The sequence below is a fragment of the Rhamphochromis longiceps genome, linkage group LG22 (assembly GCF_057381845.1).
Source record: "Rhamphochromis longiceps isolate RC_006_pf linkage group LG22, R_longiceps_female_GT1.1, whole genome shotgun sequence".
Classification (NCBI taxonomy): domain Eukaryota; kingdom Metazoa; phylum Chordata; class Actinopteri; order Cichliformes; family Cichlidae; genus Rhamphochromis; species Rhamphochromis longiceps.
In genome coordinates, this window is record NC_140577.1 from 21,959,025 (window position 1) to 21,983,649 (window position 24,625).

At 40.8% G+C, this 24,625-nt stretch overlaps 1 protein-coding gene across 1 annotated transcript; it reads left to right on the top strand.

Annotated features, from left to right (window-relative positions):
• Positions 1 to 139: 139 nt before the first annotated feature.
• On the top strand, positions 140 to 23,940 carry LOC146644076 (oxysterol-binding protein-related protein 3-like). The gene is made up of 22 exons (XM_085396137.1): positions 140 to 234; positions 10,305 to 10,495; positions 10,834 to 10,950; positions 11,657 to 11,710; positions 11,813 to 11,926; positions 12,120 to 12,272; positions 12,370 to 12,460; positions 12,592 to 12,695; positions 13,254 to 13,343; positions 13,463 to 13,634; positions 13,780 to 13,904; positions 14,017 to 14,142; positions 14,762 to 14,855; positions 15,739 to 15,974; positions 16,984 to 17,121; positions 17,453 to 17,516; positions 17,894 to 17,972; positions 18,065 to 18,209; positions 18,717 to 18,861; positions 18,980 to 19,106; positions 21,449 to 21,571; positions 23,027 to 23,940. The coding sequence occupies exons 2-22, from the start codon at positions 10,433 to 10,435 to the stop codon at positions 23,121 to 23,123; spliced, it is 2,457 nt and encodes an 818-aa protein (XP_085252263.1). The 5' UTR covers positions 140 to 234; positions 10,305 to 10,432; the 3' UTR covers positions 23,124 to 23,940.
• Positions 23,941 to 24,625: the final 685 nt, after the last annotated feature.

A 24,625-nucleotide genomic window follows, 5' to 3' on the forward strand; every position in this document is an offset into this window, starting at 1 on the left:
TGTTTAACTCTCACCTTGACTCTTCATTCGGTGTTTGAGGCGTATGTGTACGTCAACCTGGAGTATGTCAACCCCGCCCCGATTTTATCCTCGATTGCGATTGGCTGAGATGGACGTCAGTCACTCCTTCCCCCCCTCAGCGGCCCCTCCTCACCCGCGACACTGGCAGTAAAACGAGGCTGCTGGCTGCTTGCTACTACCGGGAGAAGATGCACTAGCTTTCCCCACGGAAACGTAAGCATGTCTTTTTGAATTATTATTATTATTTTCGCTTTCTCTCGAGTGAATTTATTCGTGTGTTTTTTTCTATAGTTGTTTAGCTTCCGCTGGCATTAAGCGCTGGGCAGCGTTCTCGTGGCGGCTGTCGGTGAGTGTTTCGGTGCTCACGTTAAAAGTATCGCTTTCGATAGAATTATTAATGGGCACCTCCAGACATCAGGTTCTTAATAGACGTGTAAGGATCGACTTATAGCGGGTATTTTTATAGGGGCGGGGGGTGTTTCGAGCGCATGGGATATCTTGGTAATTTTTGTTTACCCTGACAACTTTGTGTTGCTGTGCTGGCAGCAGGAGCCGAGCATTGCCTTTTGGTGCACTTAGACGGGACACCTGTGGTTCCCACTTCCCATGGAGTCCTGTCCTCATGAATGCATGCTTCGTGTAACCAATCCGCACTGGCTGCTTCTCTGACATCAGTGTCATCAAAATATGTATTTATTCATTTACTTTATTCAGCTTGATTATATCCGATATTTACATTGTAGTGAAGCTGAGATTTAATCCATGGTTTAATAAAATCTTTTATTTATTTGATAACTTTAATTGAACCAACACTGGATATTACACATACTTTTCAAAAAAACAAAAAACAACACCCCCCCCAAACCCGACATAAACCTCTTTTTCATATTAAAAACAACCTGGCCAAATAACCTGGCAATTATTTAATAATGAAAATAATTGTTGTTTACTCACCATAATTCATGACCGTCTTTCGTTTTTACTGTAGAACAACTAGACCATGCACCATCTAGCCCAGACAAGATGATTTTAAGCACGAGTGACGATGGCTGAGCCATTCACAGTTTGGCTGTGGGTACACAGTGCCAGAGCAACATTCAAGCTAATGTAAACACAACCACAGCCCTGAAGGTTTTTGTTAACATGTCTAACATCAGGTTTGTTCTGATGTTTTTTTTTTACGTTGATCTGTTTTTTCACATGAATTTTGTGCTTGCTGAATATTCAATGGTAGCACGATGAAGAGCTGAAATACTGAAATTGATAAAAATGGTTGATTCAGTTTTTTTTAAATAATACTTTATGCTTTATATTGTAAGTTAAAGACCCTACAACATTAGAAACAAACCCCAACAATCAGACAACCCCCTATGAGCAAGCACTTGGTGACAGCGTTGGAAAAACTCCCCTTTAACAGGAATAATCTTCCAGCAGAACCAGGTTTAGGGAGGGACAGCCTGCTGTGATGGGTTGGGGGTGAGAGGAAGAGGGAACTACATATTTTGATTGTTGTTGTAACATAATAGATTAATGGTAATGGTACATGTAATTTTATCTTGCTGATAAAATAAAAAAATATCTGTCAACAAGGCTAATATATCAGCCAGTACCGATATGTGATCATTGGTTATTGTTATTTTAAGCATCGATATTGACCCACATTTAGAGAGTATATGAACAGAAAAACCTCTAAATGATTTACTTTCAGTGGCTGTTTGGCAAAACTGCTGGGCAGATGACTTATTTGAAAAGTTCATAATTTATCAGATTCATGAATGTTTTCAAACCAGTTTATTAGCACAAATGCCAGCTTTTCTAACTTAAGGTTAGTTGGGCAAAACACAGCATTTAAAAATGGCACCCTGTTCGTTGGGGAATTTGGGATGTTTCTGGCATTTAGAGATCTAATCTGTTAATCTCAGAAATAGCCGGCTGGTTAATGCATAAAAATAGTAATTCCTCAGGCCCTAGGCAGAGTATTAGCAGCAAGAGAGTGTCCATAATCTGCGGCAATCTGTTTTCAAACCCATTTGTTGGCATGCGTCTGCCTTGGTGAAGTGCCCTTGTGCAAGATATTAATTTCCCACTACAAGTAATTCTGTTCCAGTCTGCTCTCCTGGCACAGGATCTCAGGCCAGAGGATTATTGCTCTAAGGGAGTCGGTTTTAAGTCTGTCAATCAGCTGATTCCTGTCCAGCTAAAATGTTAGGTTTTTTTGTCCCTGCTGCAACATTTTGGGTGCAAACATCTAGCCAGGCCTACGTGACTCGCTGAGTTATCTCTGTGTCACTTTCTCCTTTCTGTAACACCCACTTTAAAGCTGGTAAATACAGAAGACTCTTGTTAGACTAACACACCAAGTGGTTGGTCTGAGAATAGCCCACCTGTGGTTATATGAAGTTAAAGGATCTTATGTCTTACTTCCATGCCAGCCAGCTGGTCAGCACAGAGACTAGTGTGAAATCTTTTTCTGCTTTTAACACCACATGTTCTATAAATAGTTTGGTGTTTTATGTCCCTCAGATTTTTCATAAAGAATCAACAAACTTTATTCTTGGCTTTGCCTCTTTTTTTTTTTTTTTTGTATCCATAGCAACCAGTGATTGAAGCAGCAACACAAAGTGTCTCTTGTCTCAGCAGGAAGCAGACAGAGAGACATCTTTTGTGATGTAGCCTTTATAAATACACTGGTCAGGAATCTAAGTGCATGCTGTTTAGCTGCACATGAGAAATAATCAGTGACTGCTGAGTGACATATTGGGGCTGCTATGTGTATCTTTGATCACTCGCTCATACCCACATGTGTCTTTTGTTTTTTCTCTAACGGCACAAAGAAAATGGGCACTGTATTTCTTTCAGTGCTATCAGTCATGCACACTTGATGTCAAAGGTCAGATAAACTGTGCTGCTGCCACCATCTGATCACACCGTGTGCTGTCACACATGGGTTTATTTTTGTCACAAAATTTGGGGTATTGATGTCTGAAATGGCTAGATGAAACCTGCAAAAAGTGAAAATCTTTCTGTTTGGTAATAACAGGATCATGCACTGCTTCAACCCAGTGATTCTGACCAGTAATTCGTCATTGCTTTGTTAGTCAGTCAGGTAAAAATGGAGAGCAGATATGAAAATGATGTGGACTGTTGGGTTTTTTGCAGTCCTGTTGTTGCAAGAGTTTGTGGTTGAAAGCAGATGGATTGGCTGGTAAGTCATGGTCTGTGTGTTTGCCATGCCAGAACTGGAAACTCCAGCCTTACAATTTCTCAGGCTTCAGCCTGAAACCAGTGAGCAATCACTGTGTTGCCTGTAGTCATGTTCAAATTAAAAGAGAGGACATTCCTGTGGTCTTCATATTATGGCTGTAAAAGCATACTTGGAATTCTTCAGGAATACTTTGAATGAACACAAGCGTTGTAATCTTGTGGGCATCTGGTGAGTCTTGAATGGGAAAAGCATAGGCTGCATATCAAAGATGAACGTAGCTTTCGGGTCTGAAAAATCAAGCCGATGGAGATGTCTTAAACTTGGATTTTATTTAATGTCCATTAGGAGGCGATTCTTCTGGTTTCAGAAAGAAGTATTATTCTGTAAAAGTGTATATGACACTCAGCTCTCCTGAGCCATGCACTGGAAAGTTCAACATACCCACAGGATCTTCCCATTATCTGAATTCAATTACCAGGTCATGGTCATTTGCTAAATTCAAAGTGTACTGGCAGCAGAGTTGCCAAGGAAAGGAATTTGAAAGTATGCAATGGGGAAAAATATGAACACATTAAACACACAATACAAATTGAAAGCAACACAGCGGTATGTGAGAGGAAGAGTGCTGCAGTGTTACAAAATGTTTGCGGTTTAAAAAAATATTTTTTAGCCTATTTGAAGTCAAGAAAGACAGAATAAATGATAACTCTTTAAGTTGTAATCAGGCCTTTAAACTGTGATCTTTGTAAGCACGTTCTTACTCAGTTTATGGTCTCAGTCATTAGTTTCAGGTTGTATTGAATGCACCATTCACCTTCTGTAATGTCTGTCCCCCATTAGAGTATAAAAAGGATGATAAGTCCTCTCCCTCAGTGCCCTCTGCAGGTTTCATAATAAGACTTCACTAATCAGTGGGTAACTTGACCTTGACTGCATCTATCTTTTAGGTAAAGTCTGTGAAAATGGCTACAAGAAGAATAATCCGCTCTTGTATTTACACGTCTGACTTTTGTCTGTTGAATCTGTGTGTGTGTGTGTGCTCAACTAAAAGCTGCTTTAAAGTCCAGTCTTGAAGTTTAGGGGATAAACTGTTGTCATTCTGGGCCTTGTAGGTACTTTTTACTGAAGTGCAGTGTGCAGAAAATCCACAATATGACAAACGAAGAACATATCAGAGTTATATTCATTTATTGTTGTTAGCCCAAGCAGCTCTTGCGCTGCTCAGTGTCTAGAGTCTAAACACATTTTCCATTTGCGTTTGTTTCATCTCTTCACAAAATGACAAATTCTTACCCACAGGGAAAAAAAAGAGTCACTTTTACATCTCCTTTAAACCTTTTATTCCCCCATTAAGCCCTTGTGACTCAGCAGCGTTGGCCCTTACCATGAGAATGACCTGTTTCCATCTTGTGAGATCACTTACAAGGTGTTGGGCCATTAATGATTGACTCACATTACATAAGACTGAAGGTAAAACCCCAGCACTTCTAGTCTTACAGTGCAGAGGCCTTGGTGAGATACAGTCCTACGGTAATCAGTCAGCTGAGCTAAGTAGAGCACCCGGTGGGGTGTTCAGGGACTCGTCTCATAGAAGCCAGAAAGGCCTCCGTAGCTGATAAACTAATGCACAGCAATTGCTGTGGTTTTGCTCTGAGAAATGTGAGTTTCTGCTGACATATATGAAAGGAAAACAAAATGACAGGAATGGGAGGGAGGCAATGTTAACCATGTTTGTTCAAGTGGTACTTGATAATTCTTCATTCATAATCGCCACATATTTTGCATGTAGCTTTTCAGTGAGCCTCAGATGTTGTAAACTTACTGTTGAGGCCCTGAGCTCCTACATTATATGTAAATGCAATGTTGTATGATTGCATTAATCTTTTGTTGTTTACACTACATACAGGTGTATTTACATCGCTGTGGTATGCTGTTGAGCTGTGCAGTAAATTCATAACATATTTCTGTGAAGCTTCTAATGCAGCTCAAGATGCCAGACATGTCCCAGCCTGAAAATTGCAAACAGAACAGCTTGATGAGCTAAACTGAGCTCCCTGAGTTTATAATCTGAGGGCTGCTCAGATATGTTGTCTGACCCTTTAGTCTGTGCAGTAGCTGTGAAGTAAGTGGGCCGTCCATGTGCTTCATTCTGCTTTTAGCCGTGTGTTTACTGTCGCTAGCCTTGTGTTTTGGTGTGCCGGGGGTATCGAAGCGCAGTGCGGTGCGCATTCTTTCCTGTTGATGACTCACGTCCTGAGCATGGGACTGACTGCAAGCAAGGGGAACCACAGACTACACACACGCTCATAAACCACCAGAGCTTTCTCAGTTTGCAGCTAGCAGCAAATCCAAACAATTACACCCATTTGCATACATTCGGTCACACGCAAACCTCAGAGGCATTCCCTTTCCTCTCACATGCACAGTGTACTTCCACAGAAAGAGAGGGCTGTGCAAAAAGGGAGTGCCATTAACGCACAGATACAAGCACAGCAAGGTTGGAGCATGCCATTTGAGGTGAGGAGACTGAATGAATGTTGCATCACATGGAGCGTTGGTGTGTACATTTAAGGCATCAGGAAAAACTCCTTAAACCTGTCATGCAAAACTAGGTCTCCTTTTTATTTATTTTGTTTTACAATTACTAGATTGGAGACATAGTGGCTGTGAAAAATATTCAGTCACCAGTCCAAATCCTTGAATTCAGGTCTTCCAATCATGTCCTTTCCCACGGGTGTATAAAATCAAGCACCGAGGCACGCAGACTGCTTCTACAAATATTTGTGAAAGAGCGGGTCGCTCTCAGGAGCTCATTCCAGCGTGGTACCGTGATAGGATGCCACTTGCGAAATTTCCTCACTACTAAATATTCCACAGCCAACTTTTAGTGCAAGGTCCAGAAAGATATGGATGAGCGAGTTTCTTGTGGAAGAACTTGCCTGGCCTGGACTTGATTGACCTCGACCTGATAGAACACCTTTGGAATGAAACTGCGAGCCAGGCCTTCTCGTCCAACATCATAAATGCGCTTCTGGAAGAATACTCTGAAATACCCATAAACGCTCCAACACCTTGGAAAGCCTTCCCAGAAGAGCTGAAGCTGTTATAGCTGCAAAGGATGAGCTGACATAATATTAAACCCTGTAGATTAAGAATGGGATGTCACTGAAGTTCACAAGCGAGTGAAGGCAGATGAGGGAGTAGCTTTGTGTCATTGACACATTTATTTATACTCTTACCTTCCCTTGAAGCCAACTTCACATGGAAACATTGGAAACATTGTCAGGCTTCTGTGCTCAGAGCTACTGCTGTGTGCCACAAATGAGTTTATTAAGGATATCCACTCTCAGTGACATCATACAGAACCAAGAGAAAAACCTCCTAAAATTTAGGGTTTAGAGCAGTTTAAACAAATGTTTGGCTGAAACTGATGTCATACACTATACAGGATACTTAGACCTGTTGGCCAACAGTGTTTGGGGGTACTGTAATCACATTACATTTTCAGTAACGCAGTAATGTAACACATTAATTACATTACAGTTACAATTATGCTATTACTTGTGTCAGTTCTTCAGTTGTCCAGGCGGATAGAAAAAAAAAAACATCAATCAAACAATCTTGTTTTTCTTCCTGTGCACTTGTGCTACAAGCAGCTGATTTCAGTTTGTATGCGGGAGGAGGAAAACAGTGGAGCGGTACTGTGGTAAAGCTGTTGAGGAGTGGAGACGTGAACATTACTTTTATTTTTACTGCACAAAAGGACGAGAGGCTGATGGTAAAGTGGAAACTGCGTCCATGACAAAAACGACTGCATTGTACTGCTAACACTGCTTCAGCTTTTATCTTTGTGCTGTTGACTTTTGTTCAAAACTAAAAGAGAGCTCATATGTGTGTCCACCTTAGGATAGGTTAGAGTTTGTGTTGGCGTGTGAGACTGTAGCCTATAGGCTTATATTGTTTACAGGTGCTGGTGTGTTTCAGGGCATTTTTACAGACTAATAAGAAAATAATTCCTCTGTGATGAGCAATTAGATAATGTGCTGTAGGGCTGCACGATATTAGGAAAACCTGCGATGCGCGATAACTGTGATCAATATCGTGATAACGATATGACTTGCGATAAAATAAATAACAAAAAAAACAAAAAAAACAAATACATAATTTCCGTTTTACTGCAACAGTTTTATTTAAAGAAAGCTGCTGTATTAGCAATGTAACAACAAAGTGCACTTTAACATAACTTAAATTATACTGAAAATTATCTCAATGCAGTTGTTCATTCAGTTGTTCACTCACCAAGTAGTTATGATGCAAGTCGAAACTGGAGAGGAAACTTTACTGTAGTGCTTGCGTAGTTTTCAGTTTGGCTCAGTTCAAACATGACGGTCTTGCGGCATGTTTCGTACATTTGTGGAATGGCGACATGGGAAAAGTAGTTTTGTGAGGGGGTGTGGTATCTCTGGTCCACTTTCTGTATCAGACTGGTGAAGCCCTCTCTGCTAACTGTATTTATAGGCATCATGTCTTTGTCAAAAAATGTGTAATGGCCTCTGTTATTTCTTTGTACTGCTTCGACGTTTTCTCATAAGGAGTTCCACTTGAAAAACTCGGATACAGAGTCGGCTGTTGGACTGCTGTGCTCTTTGGCTTAACATTAGCAACATTAGCTAGCCCCGTCTTTCTGGAACTCTTCAAACAGTTCTCTGTGGTTGTATTGAAGATGATGGTGGAGATTAGTCATGTTTCCTCTGGTGGTTGCCACGAGTGTTCGGCAAGTTTTGCAGAGTACCTGTGTTTGAACGTCGTCTTTATCAAATCCAAAGTACCTCCAAATAAGCGAGGTACTATTTATTTATTTATTTATTTATTTTAAATTCATAGTCAGTAGCGTTCTCGTCATGTGTCTCGCTCTCAGCCATTACAACTCTGACTTGTTGCTGCAGCGTTGTTCGCTCCCAACCTGCGTAGGAGGCGGGCCTCTAATCCATTTGATTGGTTAATGCCGTGAAGGGCTCTATTTGACTGGTCAAATGTGTAAAGGGGTTTCTTTGATTGGTAAATTCTTTAAAGCATGTGTGTAAACGTTTCAAGGTATCCAATTATCGCAGTTTACGCCGTCTTTTGCGATGGGCCCATCGCACAGGCTGATATCGCGATGACAATAAATTTTCGATTTATTGTGCAGGCCTAATGTACTGCATTACTTTTAAGACGTAATGTGTGACTTTTATTGAGTAATGACCCCAACACTGCTGGTCAGTATTGAAATCATAACACTATGTGATACACGTGACTTTGAAACACCTGCCTGAACTATTCATATGCTCCATGGATTGCTATCCTTATCATTATGGGCTCATCTTATCTTTTTTAATGGAAAACCAGTTTGACATTAACAGTGTTTAAGAGGAGAACATGGAAAGCGATGTACCTCTGTTCTCATGATTATCTGCTCATTTTACACACTTCTTGAACAGTGGGCTTTGGTTATAACACTTGTGTTCTACTTTGACTCATTTATACAGGGAGTGCAGAATTATTAGGCAAATGAGTATTTTGTCCACATCATCCTCTTCATGCATGTTGTCTTACTCCAAGCTGTATAGGCTCGAAAGCCTAATAACTATGCAAAATAACTGCCCATGAACTGAGAAAAGTCAAGCGTGCAGCTGCCAAGATGCCACTTGCCACCAGTTTGGCCATATTTCAGAGCTGCAACATCACTGGAGTGCCCAAAAGCACAAGGTGTGCAATACTCAGAGACATGGCCAAGGTAAGAAAGGCTGACAGACGACCACCACTGAACAAGACACACAAGCTGAAACGTCAAGACTGGGCCATGAAATATCTCAAGACTGATTTTTCTAAGGTTTTATGGACTGATGAAATGAGAGTGAGTCTTGATGGGCCAGATGGATGGGCCCGTGGCTGGATTGGTAAAGGGCAGAGAGCTCCAGTCCGACTCAGACGCCAGCAAGGTGGAGGTGGAGTACTGGTTTGGGCTGGTATCATCAAAGATGAGCTTGTGGGGCCTTTTCAGGTTGAGGATGGAGTCAAGCTCAACTCCCAGTCCTACTGCCAGTTTCTGGAAGACTCCTTCTTCAAGCAGTGGTACAGGAAGAAGTCTGCATCCTTCAAGAAAAACATGATTTTCATGCAGGACAATGCTCCATCACACGCGTCCAAGTACTCCACAGCGTGGCTGGCAAGAAAGGGTATAAAAGAAGAAAAACTAATGACATGGCCACCTTGTTCACCTGATCTGAACCCCATTGAGAACCTGTGGTCCATCATCAAATGTGAGATTTACAAGGAGGGAAAACAGTACACCTCTCTGAACAGTGTCTGGGAGGCTGTGGTTGCTGCTGCACGCAATGTTGATGGTGAACAGATCAAAACACTGACAGAATCCATGGATGGCAGGCTTTTGAGTGTCCTTGCAAAGAAAGGTGGCTATATTGGTCACTGATTTGTTTTTGTTTTGTTTTTGAATGTCAGAAATGTATATTTGTGAATGTGGAGATGTTATATTGGTGTCACTGGTAAAAATAAATAATTGAAATGGGTATATATTTGTTTTTTGTTAAGTTGCCTAATAATTATGCACAGTAATAGTCACCTGCACACACAGATATCCCCCTAAAATAGCTCAAACTAAAAACTACTTCCAAAAACATTCAGCTTTGATATTAATGAGTTTTTTGGGTTCATTGAGAACATGGTTGTTGTTCAATAATAAAATTATTCCTCAAAAATACAACTTGCCTAATAATTCTGCACTCCCTGTATTTGACTTTGTATGTGTAAAGCTCATTGCGTCTGATTCCATGTGAATTCATTTATATTGAGCTCATGGAAATGACTGTATTTGGATATTTATGGCTAGCTTCCTTTAAACACATCTACTTTGGACTTTAGGAATTTCAGAGGCAGACAGACGCACAGTGAGTCAGTGATTCTTCTGTTTTTATCTCGTCCTGATTATGGATGCTGCGTGCTGCTGTTGTGTTTAAAATAAACCTGTGTTGCTCTCACATGTTGTTTTTTTTAAACCTACCTTCTCCGTTCTCTGCAGTGCTGGATGTTGCAGTGGCCTTCAAAGGTCAGCGTGATGCTCCTGGCTGCTCGTCTGTGATCTCTGTTGCCACGGTTTCCAGAGATACAAGACAGCGGTAGGTGGAGGATTAGTCGAGGCGCAAAAAGATGACATCAACATCACCCACTCACAGTGACAGCAGCGGCTCCTCTAAACATGACGGCAGCCAGGTGTGTGTAACATCTGTATGTGTTACTATTGTGTGATGTTTAATTTGTTAAATTCTAATAACATCACACACTGTGGTGCCCATCAGGCTATAAAACGTGAGAAATTATTAATGTGTTTCTGTGTGTCCATTGTCTCACTGTCAAACAGTTGAAAGTGATTCACTTATTCATGGTTGTTCACTGTGACCAAATTTTAATTGTTCCTACAAATGTGTGCCACATTCGTCAGGCGGAACAATAACTGCAGCCATAGTGTTTCTGCTGTGATAGTGAAATGTATACACACAACACAGTCATTCACTGTCTGTCTCATGCTTCGTTGCCCTGTTGTCCTGCAGGATAACTGGGAGATTGTGGAAGGGCTCAGGGGGGTTCCTGCCAGCATGCAGGAGCCTGAGAAGCAGGGAGGCTTCCTGCTCAAGAGAAGGAAGTGGCCCATGAAGGGCTGGCATAAGGTGAGGGCCTCTGCTGGCTTCTTAACGCATCAGACTGCAGCACTGCTTGTTGTTACAGGAGACTCTTAAACCCTTCTGCTACTGCTGTTGATCCTTTATTTAAGAGTCTTAGACTAAAAATGTTAGTTGTAGTGCAGCATTTTATGTAATCTTTCTATGATGCATACTAGTATGATGCTAGTGCTAGTATCCTGATTTGTTGTCTGTACCTCAGGCTGTTTCCACATTTCCTCCTCCTCCACTTTTTTAGCTCTCTGTATTTCCTCCTTTCCATTCTTTTGACTCCCAGCTGATTACACTGTAAACCTGACTCATCCCCCTCCCCTTCTGATCTCAGTGAGTGTAATCATACTTGGAAACTTTTTCCTTGCGACATGATGGAACAGCCCCTTTAACAGAGCATAGTTTACCTGATAAAGAGGCCTTGAGCTCTGTCAGCGCACTCTTTTATTTAGCTTTCTCATTTGTAAAATGCAGCGTTCCCATAAACTGCTTATGTCAATATATGATGATTATCTTTAATCATTTGGGTCACTTATCTCACTTCAGTAATAAAATTTAAATGTCAGGTTCAAGAGAATTGAAAGGGACTGTTGTGCAAATCTCCACAGTCTGCATTGTGTTTAATGGTTTATATACGCAGTAATTAATAGACCATGGCACGTCTGTAAATAAATACAAATTCATTTATCTTCTTCCAACATAGAGATACTTTTTGTTGGAGAAAGGCATCATGAGATATGCAAAGCGGGAAAGCGATGTAAGTATTGTTTTATGACTCCATCTGTCTCTCTTCTGTATATACAAACTTATGCACAAGTTAAATGCCAAGTGAAAAGTGTTTTATTTATTTATTGCACAGATTAGTAAGGGGAAACTACATGGCTGCATAGACGTTGGTCTCTCTGTAATGTCAATCAAGAAAAAAGCCATGTGCATTGATCTGGATACGGAAGACAACATCTACCACCTAAAGGTAACTCTTGAGACATTTAGTTACATTCCCCGTTATTTTTCTTACTGCTGTTTGAGATGTATCCTCACTAGCAAGGGCCTCAACCTCGGCAGGTCTTCTCTTTGATTTCCTTTGTGTGTTTCATAGAAAGACACCCGCAGGAGCTTTGGTTCTTCAAGTTTGCCTCAAGCTAATTTGACTTTGTGGCTTCCAGGTGAAGTCGCCGGAGCTGTTTGAGGAGTGGGTGTCAAAGCTGCGTCATCACCGTCTGTTTCGGCAGAATGAAATAAGCATGTATCCCCACGAGAAGCATCTCTTCCACCCCCATGCGACATCCTCTCCCTCTCTTAATGAATCGCTTAGGAAAGTAAGTTGCCCCAGTCCTCTTGTGTAAGGAAAAAAAAACATCCTTGGGGATGTGTTGTGCAAATTGTGTATCATCCTTTGTCATTCATCTCAAATAGAGGGCGACTCTTACCAAGCAGGCGTCAATCCACCAGTCTAAGATAAACTCCTGGCTCCACTCCTCAGACGACATGGACAAGTGCTGTAAAGGTCGGTTTGTTTGTTTCTGTCTTCTTTCTTATTTCTTACCTATCACAGCATGTCTTGGTGCAGTTAATCTTTTATTTCTGTGCCTACAACTTTGATCTAATAATACCTTCTCTTTTTTTTTTCTTTTTCAGACTTGGAGGACTGTGAGTCGTATCTGCTGGAACTGAACCTGCTGCTGAAGAGCATGGAGGTCCTGCACCGCACATACTCAGCTCCAGTCATCAGTGGACTACAAGTGAGCACAGGCACTCGGATTAAGCTGCCATTAGTGGTTCTTTATAATAATCAATGTGTTTCCCATATAATTAAAGTCAATAATACAAAAGCAACTTAGTTACCATGCTGGTGGGGAACATAGACAGGAAGTGGTGGGTCTAAGTTGTTAGTAGCCACTGAAGTTTCACAGTAAAAGTTGGTGTTTGCCTACAGGTGGATAAATAACATATTAAAAAATGCTTCTTTTTATTGCTAAATGTATTTACAAGTTTATGTTTGGGAAATGTAGTTAAAGCTGTTTGCTGTAGTGTCCACCTGCTTTTCAAAGAGATTAGTAAGACAAACTGTTATGTTAATAATACAGGCTTTCCACCAGAAATGTTAGAGCTGGTAGTTGGCAAGGGTGTGGAGGAGGATACAGTAAATTCATTGCATTGTCTTTTAAAAAAAACAAAAAACTGCGGAGGGTCACATTAGGCAAGATGGGATGCTGGGATGGGAAAACACTGGTGGAAACCCTGATCTTGGAATTCTTCTAATGTTGTTACAACCTCAAAATATGTCTGTGGTGCCACAGGCAGCTACTTATGAGATCCCCAAAAAGGAGAAGAGGCCGAGGAGGTGGCGGTCCAAAAACAATGGCAAAGACACAAAAGCCACGCTACAGGTTCACGCCCTGCTTCTTATTTTTTTCCTCTGCTGCTTATGCTTTGATATAGTTCAGTCATTAAATGGTGGGAAAGAAGGGAATGTAATGTCTCACTTTTGTCTGTATTTGACTGCCAGGTTCCAAGCTGTATCTCCTCCCAGCCCCAGTCCCAGTCCTATCGCCTTCATGCCTCCAATCCAAATCTCTCCACCGCTGAGTCAAACACCCAAGAAGTCTGTCCTGAATCCCCAGAATCACCTGCAGATGCTTCACATCTGCAAAAGGACTTCTGCCAACTAGCCAACAGCAGTGAGTCCTTTCCTGGTTTACTGTAGATTTAAAAATATGCTTTTTTTGTGTGTTCACTGCCATACGACAAAATTGTTTCCATGACAACTCAGTATTTGCTGTGTCCCTGCTTATTTTCCCGTCTCTGACATTTGCCTTTCTCCAGTCCACGTCAAACTGAAGTCAGCATTTAGTTCCCTGGTGGCAGAGAGAGACAGGCTGAGACACACTATTGACCTGCAGCCCACCCAGCCTGCGCATGTTGTCGGTCTAAAGACCGCCTATGCCTCAGTGAGTGACACCGGGTCAAATTCTATGGTCCTGTGGAATTACACCACAAATACTCACAATACCTGACAAGTGGTCTGATTATACTCACCTGGTGTCTTTTTATCCAATTCAGGATTCTGTAGATGCCCCACAGTCCTTGGTGCACCAGGTCTCCAGTGAGAGCAAAGGATCAGAGTCCTTAACGGAGTTCTTTGACGCTCAGGAGTACCTCCTGTCCTCTTCCTCTTCTGAGAACGAGGTCAGACATCATCTGCAAGATCAACTGCATCTCCATGTTCAAAACGCAATAAATGATCAGCTGATTCATTCCAACGTTGTTCCCACACAAAAAGTTTGGCATGTCCAAAATATTAGTTAGTTAGTTTTTGTTGAATATTTAGCCACGTTTAACATAATCGGACACCATTATAACCATTTATATATGACAGAGAAATCGTAGGTCTGCTTTTGTTCCATAACACACACATTATGGAAATGACTTGAAAAACACACACAGATTAAACAGTTTCTGTGTAGAGATTTAAAAAATAATTATAGTGTAAAACTAAAAACACACGCAAAAAAAATCAGCAACACTGTTTTTGTTACATGGTTGGTTTTTCTAAAACTTAAAGTCAGGGTAGAGGGAGGTGTAGAAGTGTAGATTTCTCTCAACCAGTTGAATGAATACTCAAAGACAATTCTGCAAATGGGATTTAAAAAAATGACTGCCTAACTGAGCTTTACTAACATGTCACTCCTAAAATGTTCTCCTCTATCCCGATGATGCAGAGGCTTTCTAGATCTGTGTGCTTTTGTCCTTTGATTCAGTATCCTGCTGGCTCACTGACCTTTCATCATTGATTTCCTATCTCAAGGTGTCTGACGATGACTCGTATATAAGTGATGTCAGTGACAGTGTTTCCGTGGATACCTACAGCAACGCTGGGGGGAGTGAGAGGCACAACTCCGGTAAGTAATAAGGCAACAAGCTGTGCATCTGTGAGAAGTCATTGTGACACCCACTGTGTATGAAAAGCTGAATCCTAATCTGAAATTTGTAGTTCAAATCATCGTCATAATGTAGTGAGGAGGAGAGGAGAGAGGTACAACAGTGAGTGTCTACAGCCATCTGTACAACACGGTGGAGGCCCTGTCGTGGTTTAGGGACTAATTTTGGGCCCAGAAGTGCTGGCGATGTAATAACATCTGCAAAAATTATACTGTGTAAATAAGGAAAGGACCTCTAGGGACATTTTCCGTGACGTAACAGCATCAAATAAATTATTGATGCCTAGTAACAGTAAGATTTCATACTGATATTTTATTGATATGGATACTGACATTTGTTATGCTTTGAAAATGTGACCTATGTTACATTCGTGTGGACAATTTTCAGTACATCCTTAACCAGTTTGGAGCTAATACAATCACTAAGTATCAGTGAAATAAATCTTTGGCTCCAAAAATGTGTTGAAAATCGGCACAGACTCCCAGACATGTTTACAAACTCAGTGCAGCGTTGTTTAATGCAGTGTGTGACCGGCATGAAAGCTGTGGTTTTTAATCTTTTCACAAACAGAAGGAACGACATTCCTGCAATCAAATCATTCAGTCCCAAATGCAGTTTTCCATTTTTATTAGTTTCCCCATTTGCACCAAACTCAGCCTTGTAGGTCGTCTTCTTGGTGTCCTCCACAAGTTCGTGTATACACTTGGAATCTGCATACATAATCATATTAACATATAAACAAAACAAAAAAACACTCCTCCCATGCAAACATCAGTGTTCACTTATGTCTTTTAAAGCCATGCATATTAATCTGTCTCTTACGACATCGTATTTCTTCTGTAGTGAGCAGCGTGGTGACGCTGGCTCGTCGACGCTCCACTCTGCCCTCTCCCTGTCCCGCCAACAGCGTGAGCCTGTGGAACATCCTGAGAAACAACATAGGCAAGGACTTGTCCAAGGTGGCCATGCCCGTGCACCTCAATGAGCCACTCAACACTCTGCAGAAGCTGTGTGAGGAGCTGGAGTACAGCGAACTCCTGGACACTGCTAATCAGACTCAAGACCCCTACCAGCGCATGGTGAGTGGGAAATATTTTACATGTGGACTACAAACCGGCACATGCAAAACATTCAAATTAGCATGTTCTAATTTTCCTGAGACACTTTTGAAAGTCATATTCACAGAGTTATTTTTACAAGAGTTTGAGGTTCAGATCCTCTGACAGGCATATTAATAACACACCTAGCAGACATAAGCTCTGTGCTCTTCCTCAGGAAGCTAATGTGATGTTTGTTTTGTATAATGTGTACTTTTTCTGGAGCCGTCAATAAATATTTAATTACAAGGAAGTCACTCACATAAAACATAAAACGATACAAACTGTGGTGTATTATCTTTAACACAAATTCATATTTAAAATAGGGTCATGTATGAATGCACACACACACAGATTTTGCCTCTGTTAGTTTCTTCTCCGACAAATTCCTATACACAGTTTTATCTTCATAGTCTGGGATGTGAATTTTTTGCAGAAACCAATTACAGGCTCATTCCATGGAAGATAGTGAGTGCTTCCTGCCTGAGCCCACCCTGCTCACAGCTTTTTGTTTTTTTTCTTTTGTAGTGAAACAATGAATTTGAATTTGACCTTCATACTATGAAAATTATTGGACTTTCAGGCCCTCAAGTATGTAAAGGTCGGCTGAAATTTGACAACTTCTGCTTTATCTTGTTTCATTAAAACTGCAACCAAATCAGGTCTTGTATCAGAGTGCAATGTAAAAAGGAGAGCAGCTACCCATCCCATACAGGGATATGACCCATGCAAAAACTCACCTTTGAAGTTGGTTGTAGGTACAAAGATGTTCTGACGGGAAACAAAAATATTATTTTACTTCTTAGTGTGGGTTTGAAATTGATTGAGCTCCAGTGTATGAGGGGGCTCAAGCTTTCCCCGTGGCTGACTCTGAGGGTGTTTTTGACATATTTATTTTTTGAATAGAATGACAGAGTGGGAACATCTTACTGTTCTTGTTTGGAACCAAGTGTCATTCACTGAGCCATCCCTTTCTTCCTTCCTTGTGCAGGTGTATGTTGCTACATTTGCAATATCTTCATATGCATCCACCTACTACCGAGCAGGAAGCAAACCCTTTAACCCCGTCCTGGGAGAGACGTACGAGTGCGACAGGCCTGATAAGGGCTTCAGGTTTATAGCTGAGCAGGTAGAAGTCACAAAGTTTACACATTCTCTTCAGACTGCACACAGCTGCTTTGTCATCTCTAAGTTAATGCAACTGTCAAATTATTTGTGACAACTTCATTAGATTCTGTTTACAAAAAGTGGAGGGGAACATATGAATGCCACTTTCTTTATGACTCTTTTCACAAAACTAGCCTAGTAGTAGCAACAAATGTAGGGCAGTGAAATGGTGCCCTGCGGTGATCTGATGCTTTATTGGTTGTATAGCTAGCAAAGAATTAACTTTCAACTTACAGACCCAACCTTTTCATAAAGGACCTCATTATTGTTTTCTTTTTCTCCCCACTTTCCAGGTGAGTCATCACCCGCCTGTGTCAGCATGTCATGCTGATTCAAAGAACTTCACCTTTTGGCAAGGTGAGCCCCGCAGGGATTATTTGGAATAAACACCCCACATCCACCCTCTTGTCTGCCTGGGCTTCTTGCAGATTACACCAGAGCTCCCACACCTTGTTCCTGTGTGTTTGCTGCATGCTGTAGATTTTACATGTAGCAGAAACTAGTGTCTTAGCCGATCTAAATAACCTCATTTGACCATCATCTTGTACCTTCCTATCATGTGATAATTGACTGCTTAGCATCATTGCTCTCTATAAAATGACTCTATTGATTATACTAATATAGCTTGTGGAAGCTCTGATGCATTCTGGCGCGTTGTTAAAAAATAACTGAGCAGCCTTGGGTAGTCAGAGAAGCTACAGATTGTTCCCTTAATGCTCTATTGTTCTCTCCAGATGTTCGATGGAAAAATAAATTCTGGGGAAAATCCATGGAAATCGTTCCCATGGGAACCACCCGTGTCACGCTACCTGCGTAGGTTCTTTACTTTTTTCTATTTTGTTGTGGATGTGTAATGAGTGCAAGCTAAATGGTGCATTGTGTGTATATGTGTGTGTTTTCTGCAGGTTTGGGGACCATTATGAATGGAACAAGGTGACATCCTGCATCCATAACATCCTGAGTGGCCAGCGTTGGATCGAACACTACGGCGAGATGGCGATCAAAAACATCAACAGCAATGTCTGCCAGTGCAAAATTACATTTGTTAAGGTTAGTACACAAAGATGCTGTGTGTAAGCCACCAATATTAGAGTAAACTTTCCCCCCCTTACTGTTTGTAATATTATTTTGCTAAATACATGTGATTCTCTGTCATGCTGTTGTTATTAGTAATTTTAACATGTTATTTTATTTTTTTTATAAGCTCCCTTATCATCTGAGCAGGCTCGTAAAAATGATCCACGCTTGTTATAAAATTACTGCTCATTCAAATGTCCATTTCTTGCACATAAAGCCATAATAGCAGTAGTAAGCCAAATTCCTTCAACGCTAGAAGCTTAAACAGCACCATCTACTGGACAAAAAAGAAGCTGACCTGTAAAAAAAAATAAATGTCAGAAAAAGTAACAATGCTGCAGTTTCTTTTAAATTTAAGAGGATTCATTTAGGATTTAGTGCATAGTTTGTATGATACAAATAATGTCTGCTTTTGTATGGTGTAATGTATATGTATCGTGTCCTTCTTTTTAAAATGAAATATAAATATTTCCTTTTTAGGCAAGAACATGGAGCTCTACAGTGAATGAGATAGAGGGTGTGGTTACAGATTCAGATGGAAAAGTGGTGCACTCCATATTTGGAAAATGGAACGAAGCAGTGTTTCAAGGGAAGCCACCGTCTGCCACGTGTATCTGGAGAGCAAGTAAGTGAGGAGTCGCTGGAAGTGTCGGTCACACTGTCTTGCACTGCTTCAGTCAAAGCGCACAACTGACCTGAACATGATATTAGAGCTGCTTGTTTTTATGTCTGTCTGTGTTTAGATCCAATGCCAGTGGACCAAGAACAGTACTACGGCTTCACCCAGTTTGCGGTGGAGTTAAATGAGCTGGACCTTGCTTTAAGACCTCTGCTGCCCCCATCGGACACGCGCTTCAGGCCGGACCAGAGGTTGCCACTCTTTGTCTCTCATTCCTGTGTACACACTGTAACATTGAGAATCTCAGTTTGTTTTCTTAGTCCTGATTACAATAAACAACAAAAACAGATGGTCTTATACAATAGATAAATTCAAAGCTGTAAAATCTGACCATTTGGTTCCATGAGCTTCTGGGCCAAGTCTGGCTTTGCCCATGTGGTGTGAAGCAGCACAAGGCAGAGGTATGAACATAACCATAGCAACAGCTATACTAGTCTAGATCCAGAAAGATGAAGAGTATTGTGTATGTCCTTGCTTGTAGAGAGAGATTGTCCTTTAAACATAGACTGTATATAGAACATGAAATCATCCATTAATTACCGAGGCGTCGTCTTCAGGTCTCACGTTGACTATTTTGGCTGTCAACAACTTGGTGTTTTGAAACTGGATGTGATGCACTATATTGCCAAAAGTATTCACTCACCCATCACCAAGCACAGTACAAATCATCAGATAGAGTAACTGGACTCTAGGGCAGTGGAGACGTGATCTCTGCATTGATGAATCATACTTCTGTCTCTGACAGTCTGATGGATGAGTCTAGGTCTGGTGGTTGCCTGGAGAAACTGACTGCATTGTGTCAAGTTTGGTGGAGGGGGGCTTATGGTATGGGGGTTGTTTTTCGGGCATTGAGCTCAGCCCCTCATTTCCAGTCAAAGAAACTCTTAATGCTTCAGCATACCGAGATATTCTGGACAATTTCATGCTGCCAACTTTGTGGGAACAGTTTGTTTATGACCCCTTCCTGTTCCAACATGACTGCACACCAGTGCACAAACCAAGTTCATAAAGACGGTGATGAGCGAGTTTGGTGTGGAAGAACTTGACTGGACGGTACAGTCCTGACCTCAACTCGATAGAACACCTGTAGGATGAATTAGAGCAGAGACCGTGAGCCCGGCCTTCCAACGTCTGGGCTCACAAATGCGCTTTTGTAAGAATTCCCATAAACACTCCTAAACCTTGTAGAAAGCCTTCCCAGAAGAGTTGAACCTGTTATAGCTGCAAAGGTGGGCTAGCATTAAATTAAACCCTGCGGATTAAGAAGTTCATATGTTCATACATCGGTGTGTGTGGTTTTGGATCTGAGAGTTAACTCAGATGAGTTCAATATGTCAGGATCACCTCAGCTGGCCTCCACTGTTTGATAAATATATCTTGTTGAATTCTCAGAGACTATGTTATTTATTCTTGACCTAGCTGTGGCTGTAATACGTTGGTGGGTCAAGTTTGAGCCACTTAAAAGTGATACACAATTTCTTTAAAGGAATTATTCCTCTCTTCCTTCACTGCCCTCTGGTATTTTTGTGTGCCTTTAATATCTCATACCAACATATTGTAGGTATGGTTACCAGCATGTGGCTGACATTTTCCCCAACATTTGTTTGCTTGTGTTAAGCTAATTTTTGCCACGATTACTAGTGTCTGGAGTTGGCTATCGTGTGTACTCCTGCACATATTTCTTCCTGCCTATCCTCTGGTGTCTATTTATTTCAGCTTCCCATCTTGTTTTTATCTGGACTGTATTGTTCAAATTTAACTGAGAACGTACATTAAGTTTTGCATATTTAGTATTGTATACAATAGGTTTTGAAGAAGTTTGTGTTAAGGAGTTTCTGTTTACTTTATCCTCCTTTTTCACTCTTACCATAATCAACAAAAACAACAACATATTGTATTCTCTAAGATTGGAAACCAGAGATCTTGAGTATAAACACATTAGCAGATTGTTCACAGACAAATGAGTCCGAGAAACGTTTTCTTCTATATAGATTTGCCCCCTGCTGGCCATTACAAAGAATGCACATTGCCTTTTAAAAATGCATTTGCTTTACTTTTCAGACCAGGAAGTTGTGTTCATCTTTTATGTACAGTCTAATATTTTAAATGTATAGTAAGTTTTTTTTTTTTAATTACTTGTTCAAAAGATATATTCCTACTGTCCTAGAATAGTTGAATAACTCTATAAGTATAATAGCTCTATAAGAAGGGACATGTTTCAGTGAGTCAACATAAATACATAAATCTTTGTTCTTTCATTTGAATTTGAGTAACTAGAAAATGTTTTATTAACATGAATCCAGCAGGTTTACAAAGTTGTGTAACAGCTATCCAGTGATTAACTACCAACGTTATGTTATTAAGTAACATCATTCAGAAGTTAATATTGTTACAGCGGCATCAAGTCACTTCCGAAACTGCACGAAAGCTGGAGTTTTTCTTTTTTGTGGAGGTTGGGAATGGCACTGACAGACAGCAGGAACAAATCTGCACTGATCCCCACCCTGACTGTGTTTCTGTATATTTATTCCAGGCTGCTGGAAGAGGGGAATGTAGATGGAGCTGAGGAGCAGAAGCAGAGAATAGAGCAGCTCCAGAGGGAGAGGAGGAAAGTGCTGCAGGACAACAACATGACACACCAGCCACGCTTTTTCAAGTATGCTCTTTTCCTTGTCTGTAAGGTCTTTGTGTGCAGTGTTTGTGTGTGTTTGTTTGTTTGTTTGTTTGGTTGGTTGTTTTTTTTCCCAACATAATCCTGGGCTTGTTGTAACTCAAAGTACAGATGAGGGTAAAATTATTAGCTCCTGTATGAAATTTAAAGTTTTTATCATAATGTTCCTTTTAGCAGAGCAAATGATTTTCAACATGCATTTCTAAATGCACTAGTTTTCTGTTTGCACCCAATAAAATAATTATTTCAGGAAAAAACAAAAAATACAAGGGTCAAAATGATCAATCCCCTGAAAAACTGAACGTTTTATTAAGCTATAGCACAAACAAAGCTTAGAGCATTTCAGAGTTAACCTAATTTTGATTTTGACTTTATCTTTCAACCTACACACAGAATAAAAACTTCAGTAAGGGTTTGAGCGGTCACTTGAGAAAGCATCAGGTCAAAAACAAAAGAAATCAGTTTAGACTTTAAAGAATTGTTGCTGCTCACAAAGCAAAGTAATCACAGTGTTTCCAAGTGTCAAGAACTGTAGTGAGAAGTATCAAGAAATTCAAATGGAGCCACAAAGTACAGAACTAACCTGGCAGAGGTAGAAAGCAAAAGACTCAAACTAGTGAGAGATCTAAAGAGCCTGGAACTGCCAAGACACTAATGAATGATTTAATCAAGTTGGGAATTGTAGTCTCAAGGAAGACAATCGCTAGAATCCTGCCAAATCCTGGCCAAAGAAACTGTTTATATTTGGAGAACATAGGGAGAGGTGTACAGCCCAAAGAACGGTGTCCCCACAGTGAAACACGTTGGTGTGAATATTATACTGCGGGGACGCTTCTGGAACAGAGAATCTCATCAAGGTGGAAGGAATCATGAAGAAGATAATGTGAAGATAATGAAAGAAAACCTCAGCGGCACAATTATGTCTGAGTCATCACTTTGTCTTCCAACACAACAATGACCCAAAACATGGGTTGCTCCCGGTGAAGACGTACCTCCAGAAGACCAAAGTGAATGTCATTAACAGACCTGCACGATGCCCTGGAAATCTGTGGGGTGATTTGAGACCAAGGTCTGTGCCAGAAGACCATCAAATCTGGAGGCGCTTAAAGGTTTGCCAAAGGAAAAATGGGCTGATGATGCTCAGGAGACGTGAGTGAAACTAGCTGAAAACTACAAGAAATTACTGCAGGCTGTTATCCAGCAAAAGGATACACTGTTACTATAACTGACTAAAAAATGTTTTTTGTGTGCAAAGTAACGTAATGTAAGCATCCAAATAAAACCAGGATGTTTGGAGAAATGCTTTATAATATTTGGGAAATGTTCACAGGGGAGCTAATTTTTCTATCTTCATCTGTAGTTCCTATTTGTAATTTTGTGGTGCGTCGGTCAGTATCTGTCAGTCATACTAATTCATGATCATTTGTGTTTTGCTGACAGGAAGTCTAAGGATGACACTTGGGTGAGCAACAACATGTACTGGGAGATGCGCAGAGATCCCGGATTCAGCAAAATGGACTTCCCTGTGCTGTGGTGAACTTTGGATTTAACCAAACGTCTGCAGTCGACTTATTATTAAGAGGGAAGTATGAAACTGAACTGAGGGCAGACTCAAAGTGTCCTGACCTGCCTGTGTAATGTTCCATGTCAGTGTAACCTGGATCCACACTTCCTGCTTCCTCTTTTAGAACTGAGCACAACCTATAGAACTTTTATTGGTGTGTTTTGGTTTTTTGTATTCTTTTTTTTCCAATGGTTCTTCCTAGGCTTTCACTCCTGTAACTGTAATTTACATGTAAGCGTAGACTAAAGGTGCATATCTGTATGTTTCACTGTATCTCTGCTTTTACCAAAGTGCCTTTTCATTGCAGTGCTGCATTCAAGGAGCTGCTGTAGCAGTTTTGCACTTTTATTCAGACTAAAAATGTTTTAATGATGTCAGTATGATTCTTAGCTGGAGAGAAAATGATGGTCAGGGGCTGATGGGAACTTGTGCAGATGTTTTTTTGTTTTTTGTTTTTTTATCTTGCTCATGTGCTCCATCGAGTTAACATCGTGACTCGAAGAATTTCTTATTATTCCAGCTGATGCCCGATTAGAGATTCTTGTGATAAACAGGAGTCCGTATGCTGCCTTGTTATAATCAATCCTGTCATGGGATCCTGTGCACAATTTTTTATTGAGGAAATGGCAATGACACTCCATGTTGAAAGAAGATTAACTCTACAAGGGATGGACAAGTAATGGTGTCTCACTGGTTCTTGTTTGCCTCACTGCCAGTCTCTTCAAATGGTCATCAAAAAAATGCCCCCTCATTGAAATAAACTTGGCACATAAAGTAAAGAAGCGTGTGTTTGGTTGATTATTTCTTTGTTGCAACAAATGCTTCTTGGCAATAAATCTTACACAGTGGGAGAGTCTGTTTATTTCCACTTAAATTTGTAAGGAAAATGCATGAGCAGCAGAGTTGAGTACGTGAATTACACCCCTGAAAGGCTTCTCTACCAATGCCAAAGTTTTTAGCTTAGCTTTTTCTGCTTTTTACTCTTATTTTGTGTCATTTATTTGATTTGATAAATAAAGTCTGAAGAAACAAGACATGCTGACAATTTAATATTTATATATTTGATAAACAGGGGGCTTATTAGCATGCGGAAGAATCATACACAGCCACAACAGCCTACGACCTCCTCCTGCTGGTCAGCAGCTTGGTCACACACTGCATTGGGCTTGAGGCAGGCCATGCCATCCTCTCTATCCCCACATTCTGGAGGGGAAGTAGTCTCTGATAAACCCCGCTCTGTATTGGTAGGGTTTTCATCTTCAAGGAAAAAGTTCAGTCCCAGAATGTGAAAGTATTAGATTACCACTGGTTGCAGAATCTCATGTCAATATGTCTCTGCATTTTGATTGCCTCCAATGATGACCAGCTTGTTTTTCACGTGAAGGAGATCCCCCCCCCCCACACACACACACACACAGCAAAAGCTGGTATCTCATCGATGCAGCAATCAACATAGCATTCCCTGCATCTTCTCT

Excerpts from the sequence above, each read along its gene's own strand:
- LOC146644076 (XM_085396137.1), top strand. The coding sequence starts at position 10,433 with ATGACATCAACATCACCCACTCACAGTGACAGCAGCGGCTCCTCTAAA. Across the intron at positions 12,273-12,369 it reads TTAATGAATCGCTTAGGAAA|AGGGCGACTCTTACCAAGCA; the intron begins GTAAGTTGCCCC and ends CATCTCAAATAG. Across the intron at positions 17,122-17,452 it reads TCAGGTTTATAGCTGAGCAG|GTGAGTCATCACCCGCCTGT; the intron begins GTAGAAGTCACA and ends CCCACTTTCCAG.